This window comes from Gossypium hirsutum, chromosome A03 (genome assembly GCF_007990345.1).
Source record: "Gossypium hirsutum isolate 1008001.06 chromosome A03, Gossypium_hirsutum_v2.1, whole genome shotgun sequence".
Classification (NCBI taxonomy): Eukaryota; Viridiplantae; Streptophyta; class Magnoliopsida; order Malvales; family Malvaceae; genus Gossypium; species Gossypium hirsutum.
This window is the reverse complement of record NC_053426.1, coordinates 107,309,632-107,317,440: the sequence shown is the minus strand read 5'-3', so window position 1 is coordinate 107,317,440 and position 7,809 is coordinate 107,309,632. Positions and strand designations below refer to the sequence as shown.

General features: G+C 36.7%; 1 protein-coding gene across 5 annotated transcripts; it reads left to right on the top strand.

Annotated features, from left to right (window-relative positions):
• The first annotated feature begins 441 nt into the window (after positions 1-441).
• Positions 442-7,513, top strand: LOC107886848 (zinc finger protein CONSTANS-LIKE 12). Of its 5 annotated transcripts, none has more exons than XM_016810929.2 (9): positions 442-533; positions 684-722; positions 850-1,558; positions 1,697-1,921; positions 2,949-3,289; positions 3,857-4,017; positions 4,890-4,959; positions 5,072-5,190; positions 5,362-7,513. In XM_016810929.2, the coding sequence occupies exons 3-6, from the start codon at positions 986-988 to the stop codon at positions 3,981-3,983; spliced, it is 1,266 nt and encodes a 421-aa protein (XP_016666418.1). In that variant the 5' UTR covers positions 442-533; positions 684-722; positions 850-985; the 3' UTR covers positions 3,984-4,017; positions 4,890-4,959; positions 5,072-5,190; positions 5,362-7,513. The 5 variants fall into 5 exon arrangements, with proteins under 5 accessions (XP_016666418.1, XP_016666421.1, XP_016666417.1 ...); XM_016810932.2 differs by lacking the exon at positions 442-533 and having other exon boundaries at positions 543-722; positions 2,949-3,063; positions 3,139-3,289; XM_016810928.2 differs by lacking the exon at positions 442-533 and having other exon boundaries at positions 543-722.
• The last annotated feature ends 296 nt before the right edge of the window (positions 7,514-7,809 follow it).

Below are 7,809 nucleotides of genomic sequence, written 5' to 3'. Positions count from 1 at the left end.
TGAGCGGATTAGTCGTCAATGGATGGGAGCCGAACTCGGTAATACACAAGCTATATCAAAGAAGAATTCAGTTTTGTTTGCCACATCAGCACAACAAAGATGGACACATAAGCACTGTCTCTCACCACAGATCAAAAGCTATTCAGACACATAATCCACGTGTCCATTTGTGATCTCGAGATACGGGGGGAGCTTCATTCTTGTCTCGAAGGTCAATGAAAACCCCGCGAATATCTCGTCGCCGACGTGTCACTCAGTTTGTGAGCCAATCTTTCCGCTTATTTACCATCCATGCCATCGCCCGACTAAAAAGGCCGACCGCAATAAATTTACATATCCACGTCGACAACGAGTATCACCTTCTCAAAGCTCATATCTTGCCACGTGGCACTCACTCCGCTAACCTCTGACAAACCCGAATAAATATACGCTTACCTAAATGTAAATTTCTGTAAAAAAAAAAAAAAAACTAACTTCCAGTAACCGACCAAGGCTTAGTGCTCTCTCTTCACTGTCTCACGCTTTTATTCTCGGTGCGTGCGTGTGTGTCCGTCTCTGTGTTTTCCCTTGTTTTTTTTTTGTTCAAAATATTTGCTTTTTTTTTCTTAAATCAATCTTAATGTCTGTTTGCTTCCGTTAATGGATTCTGCGTTCCTCGACATTGGTTGATCCAATCAATACAGGTTCAGAGGCTGGAATTCGGTTTTTCCTTCTGAAAATAGGTAAAGCGTAAGCTCAATGTGATTCTCTTTCTATGATTTTAATCATTTAAATGATTCAATTCCGTTGTTCATTGTACATATTTTTGATAGAATATTAATGGGTTTTTTGCTAATATTAATGGTGAAGGGCTAGTTTTTTGCCGAGATTGTGAAATCAAATAAAGCCGAATTCCAAACATGAGGTTCCGGTTAGGTGGAGTTTGTTAAAAGTTGAACAAATAGTATTTTGGGGTAAAAAGATAATAAGGTTTGAGGAGGGTAGTATGGAGCCTCTATGCGATTTTTGTCGAGGGGTAAGAGCAGTAGTCTACTGTAAATCGGATTCAGCTCGGCTTTGTTTGAGATGCGATGGGTGTGTTCACTCTGCAAATCTGTTGTCATGTAGACATGCTCGTTCACTTTTGTGTGAGAAATGTAATTCTCAGTCTTCCATAGTCCGATGCTTGGATGAGAGATTGTCTCTTTGTCAAGATTGTGATTGGAATGGCAATGGTTGTTTGAGTTTGGGACATAGGCGCGAGCCCTTGAATTGTTATACCGGTTGTCCTTCCTTGGCCGAGTTTAGACGAATCTGGTCTTCAGTTCTTGATGCTTCTTCTCGTGGCGGTTTTGATACTGGTTTGTCACAGTCTGGTAATGATGATTGTTTTGCTAACTGTTCGGATCAAAGAGAACAAGGGGCCTCATTTGGATCGGCTGGTACCAAGTTGAATGAATTAGATTCTAGTTCTAAGCTAAAGCCATGTATGGAGTCATCTTGTTTGATATCAACAAATGCAAATTGCATGCCTTACTGTGGAGATCAAGAATCACTTTTCGCAGAGGATATGCCAAAGGTAATATGCTTTTTGCCGCTGGATTTGTTTGAATTGGTTAATGCTTCAGTAATTTGAAAGCTATGATATTTGAGCTGGAGCTGTTATTTCTCAGACAGTGGTGCATGGTTCTTTTTCTTTTTGCCACCTATGTTGCAGGGTTATTCTGACCTCAAAGATTTCAAGGTTCCTGATGGTGATGATCTTTATGAGGGTCTTATCATGAATGATTTTCAACTAACCTTTGAGACTGCAGATGAGATATTGGGCTGTTCACAAGGTCAAACTAGATGCCAGTTTGAGAATGTTGGGACAGACAGCATTTTGATGGAGAAAACCTTATCAGTAACTGAATCAGATGGTCCTATTGAGACTACATTAGAGGTTTTCTCTAAACTCAATTGCTAAATATATCTTATAAAAGCATCTATTGTTTTATTTTCTATTGCTCTCTCCACTTTTGTAATCTATATGTAGTATTGTGAATATTACATGTGCATCACAGTTGTTCATTGAAGAGTTATGAGCTGATTCTTTGAGCTGTAATCCTACCTTTTGCAGTACATCATTTACTGTGGTGTTAGAGGGGATAATGGTCCAGTGTCCATGTGCTACATAGTGTTTCTATTAAAAAGTCTGTTCATGATATAAAGTTCATTCCATGATACTTGGGCTTGAGCATGAGTGTTAGATACAAGCATGTATAGGACATGGGAATGTTCAACTTTTCTATGTTCTTCTTTCATGTATTTGTAAGGTCCTTGGAGAATCATATCCCCATACCCATGTTCAGAACTGCAACTGGCATGAATGTCAGGCACATATTCTTAAAAGAAAAATGAAGAGTCAGAGCAACAAAGAGTGCATTTAAAATATTATTGCTTTTATGATACCTTGGTAATGTCTAGAACATGAAGTCTTGTCCTACAATAACCAACGGACCCTGTCCTCAGTACCTCCATTTGCAGCATTTGTTTGTAATAATCGGCTCATTGCACTGCTTTACTTTTATGTGCAAATAATACGTTTTAATACTATCTTCTGCTCTACAAAACAAGAAACGATCATACATAATAAGAAAGGGAATATGCATTTTGACACATAGCTTACGAAGCTTGGGACATAGAATTTGCTCCTTGATCCCTTGTATATTAACTTGTCAGGCCTACTCATTGACTTTCATAAGAAACAAGACTGGTATTATAGTTGGTTGTTCTGTAGATAAGACATTTTACCTTGTTGTGTGCTTAAGATTTATCAGGCATACATACTTTGCTGATATCATGGAGTAATAAAAAACCAGTAGCTTCATAATTATGTTCATGGTTTTATCTACTTTTCTTTTTTGAAGTGGATAATAGTTTGCTCGTCCAGTTTGTGGTTGACAAGCCACTATTGTGTATCTTTTCAGGCATCATCATCAGTAAAAAAGGACTGCGTGCCTTTTCCATCCTCACAAGTTGGTGGATTAGCTAGCATGATGGCTTCCATGATTGGCACTTCCAATTGCATGCTTATCAATCCTGGTTGTAACATCAATCTAGGATATCCTGTTGGTCAAATTCCTTCAACCATGGCTCATTCATTAACCACCATTGCAGTGGAAAATAGCCCTGCTGATTGTCAAGACTGCGGATTAGCACCTGTTTTTCTAACTGGAGAATCCCCATGGGAATCAAATTTGGAAGTTAGTTGTCCACAAGCAAGGGACAGAGCAAAGATAAGATACAATGAAAAAAAGAAAACGCGGATGTATGATTCTCATCTTTCCTACCTTGAAAGAGATGTTTACATTCTGTCTTTATATTAATAGATTACAAGGTAGTTCATTTTCAGGCTAAAACATTTTGAGGGCTTTTAGCAATGAAGTTTTCTCATTTACCTTGATCTTAGTTTCTCCTATCTTCTGAAAATCATGCCGCATTCGGTTTTAATAACTGATACTCTATAGGTCAACTTCTTTTGGGTATCATTCATGCTATTGTCTATTATCTATAGGGTACCCTTTTTAACAAAGGAAATCATCAGTTATAATTTGTAAATAATGATTAATGTTTACTTTTCCTGGAAAAAAATAGTGGAAATAGTGAAAGTTAATCTACACCATTGAAGCCATTATTGTGGCTACAAAACCATAAACATCTCTTTGTAAGGATTATTGCTTTAGTTCCCCATTTTAGATGGAGGAGGCAGTTTGCATTTTTTAAGCATTCAGACACGGTTTTAATAGTTGTTTGTTCACATACGGTCAGGGTAATCATATGATAATGTATACTTAAATTAAAATCCTAACTGGCTTTTCATTTTTATTATTTACAGATTCGGTAAGCAAATAAGATATGCTTCCCGTAAAGCTAGAGCTGACACTAGGAAACGTGTGAAGGGTAGATTTGTGAAAGCAGGCGAAGCATATGATTATGATCCTCTTGCGCCACGAAATTTCTAAGCCACATTATGTAATAATGTCCCTGATCATGAAGGTAAACTGTTTAACAAGATATCAAGTAGTCCACCTGAAAATTCTTGTAAATAATCTAGCTAGTAAGGACATGATAAGTATAAAGATTTTTAGATGCTGTATTATGCAGTTTCATCTCATCGTTTAGAATAAGATATGGCATGTATACCCAACTCAGTGAAGTCATGATATTAATACTTGTATCAGCTATATTAAATGGTTCTTTGAGATTGAGCTTTAACTTTTGCAGTTTCATCTTATAATTTAGATTTAGTTATGGCATACATACCCAAACCTATTTTCTAGCAAAGAACTAAAAGGTGTTTAATGGATCAAAATTGCTGACTAAAGAGTTTATGTGAACACTAGATTGAAGAAATTAAAAAACAAGTAGTGTTAAGAAGAGTGAGTGAAGAACATAGAAATAAAAGCTAAAAAGTGTAGTCATCTCTGAGTAGCCTGCATTTCTATTGAGATGATTTGGTTTATATTATAAGGAAAGGTAAACAGAACATTCAGATTAGTTAGCTTTATAGGAATCTGGTTTCCTGCTAGAGCAAATCAATAAAAGGTTTTGCTGTTTGCAGAAGTTTCCAATGCTAACTTGGACTGATCTGCACACAGAGTGGTCAATCACAGCATTGGCAGCATATTGCATGAACTTTCAGAGTTCAAATCTTAATCCTTAATTCCATTGCTTAGGTCTAAAAAGCTGACACAAAATCATAATTTCTCTTGATAAATCCTGGTTTGTAAATGTTGATAACAATAGCCGATAAAAAAGGCATAAACTTATGCAATTTTAATAATTTTCCCATCTTAGAATATTTTTGATGCATCATTTCCTCTGCAAACACTCAACTTAGGCTTTTTCGATTGTACCTTTTATTGCAGGTTTAGTTGCTCTTTCTTGATTACAGAAAGGGGAAGTAAACCATATATTCCAACTTAAATGCTGCTATAGGTTCTTCCTCTCTTGCTCCCTCTCCTCTGTATCTGCAGGTTTTATTGTTTGCATTTAGTTTGAAGATTATTTGGTTTCAATATATAAGCCTGTTTCATGTGTACATTGGTAGATCTATTGTGCTGGCCACCTCAACTCATAAGAGTTTATGGACACTCGAGCTAACTGATCTATTCCCCGAAGATCTACGGACAGCCTCAATTATGCTTGTGTTATAGTTCCTTGTGATTGGTAATTGGGCTCTTGACAATAAACTATTCCTGTAAAACCACTGATTACTTTACATGCCATACTAATGAAATTGACTTGATGCGTTTCTGTGCTTCATTTATCCATTGAAAAACAAAAGGAAATTATATTGTCATCACCACTGAGTGTGTTATGCTATTGTATCATATGCAGGAAACCATAGATAATACACACTCCAAGACGTCAACCTTGCTGTGAAGATCCTCGGAAGTAACAAGCTTTGGACTTAGATCCTTGTCTGGTTTTTCTCGCCATTTCCACCTTCGTTGCAGAAGGCAAGCCCTTGTTGCAACTCAATTTTGTTTTTTCTTATTGTATGGTGCACCAGCTCTTTTCCATGTAATAAGCACTGATCCATTGTCATCAAATTGTAATAAGGAGTAGCACTTTGTCAGAATAATAAATCACTATTTCTTATTTCTATTTGTTCCATATTTTAGAGTACTTTATATTTTTTGTTATGTATGATTCTTTTAGCTGCAAATGAGATTAACTATCAAGAATGAAAGATTTAGATTGCTTGAAGTAGCTGAGTTCAGTTTCCTTCAAGCACAAGGAAGGGACAGAAGGGAAGAGGGTAATATACCTTAGAAATATACTTACTTGCATGAATCCATGCATGCATACACACACATGTACATACATACATACATACATACATACATACATACATACATACATACGTACGAAGGAAGCAACCAATGATCCAATGCTGACATAAAACATTGTGAAGTTTTGACCTGAAAAAGGAATAGCATTTGTTGGTTTCAGGGTACAATGGAAAACTGTAACTTTTGATTTCCTTGCCCCTCATTTCTTTTTTATGGCTTAACCATACTGAAACTATACCAGATGATTCTCTGTAAGTGATAGAGATTGATCAATGGGAGCTTTAGGTTTTGGCTGGCTTGAATTGTTTGAACTTCATAACATGAAAATTGGTGATTATAAACTCCATTGCTGGAGATAGACACTAGAAAAATTGACAGAAGTTTTAATCTTCTTTATCCCGAGTCTTGTTCCTTTTGAGAACTTTGTGATCATCAATCATTAAGATTCTCATAATATGATAAGATAGGATGGCCCTTTAGCACAATAAAGATGAAAGCACAACCAAAGCATGGGCAGGGCTCATCATGATTTGAACATACTCAGAAACTTCGAGTTATTCCCATGGGCCCACGAACCAGACATCATCTGATGAAATCATGCAGCAGATGAGACAATTAACTTTTCCCCTTTGCTGACGAGGCTCCTCACTCCCATAGTCCATACCCCCCTTCTCTGATGTAAAGCAATTTTTGTATTTAATTGTTACTGGGGACCCTATAGACACTGAGTGCTTAGTTTCAGATTGTTGCTTCCTCTAAGGATCATGATTTGGAGTTGGACCACACTTGGGAAAATTGAATGGTTCTATAATATTTAGCTTGTTATTGGAAGGCAAATAACACATCAGCCGGGCTTAGCTTTTACCGAGGCATCAACCTATTATTTTTTATGCAGAATGATCAAATTTTAGTACATAACTTTTTTCTGACTTTTCTGATGAATGACTAACAGGTGCAGGTAACATGAGGCCTACTTTCTCTCTCCATGAACCACCAACAATCATACAAAATTTGCAGTAAATCTTCTTGTAAAGGGCTATAGCGCTATGGACCCTCAACAATCATACAAATATGCAAAGTATCATATGCGCCTGAACAGTTCGCAGAGTGGGAGTGCCTCACCCACCGTGAAAACTGAAGAGCTTACGTATAGTGAGATTTGAAGACCTTTGCAAACAGATTTCAGGAGATAAAAGATCACTAAAAAGAACCATGCCAAAAAACTGGATTTCCAACACTGAAAAAGAGTGATTGTGTTACATGTTAATGATCAGTTCTGTTCCAGAGCCTGGAGCTTGAACAAAAATAGCAAGGAACCTCAAAAAGAATCTAGCAAGGCACATCCATTAGTTATTTCCTATGATTTATATTCCAAATTACAGAAAGAAAAAAAAAAGGAAAGAAAGCTAAATATGATACATTGCAGAAGAAGAAGAAAAAATGCAATAATGATAAAAAGGCAATCTGGTTACAGAATACTGAGGATTACATCAAGATAATGATTTTATATTTCAATTCTCTCTTTTGTTTCTTCTCATTGCAGAGAATTACTTTCAAAGTTGTGTCTCGTCTCTCCGATTTTGCCTATATGAAGCCTACATGTATTTATATATGTGCAACCTCAGACTAACTAGATAAGATCCCTCCATAACCAAAAGTTGCATAAGAGAAAAAAAGAAGAAGAAGAAGAAAAATTTTAGAGTCAGAGAAAAAGAAAAGGTGTTTTAAGCGTTGTTGAAAGGTGGGTTTCCATGTCAGAGTTACAGTGGCTTGTTTCAGAAGAGGTCACCATTGTTGGTAGCATCACTTCATGTGAAGCTCCGATAAGATATCTCTGGGTTAAGCTTTGACATGTACTGCAAAGGAAACACCTGATATGCCTGAGAGCTAAGAAATTAGCTTGGTGAACCCATTTGTCACACTTCTTACACAGATATGCATCATCGGCTTGGCAATATAAGGAAGCCCTGGAATTACAGAGCTCACAATT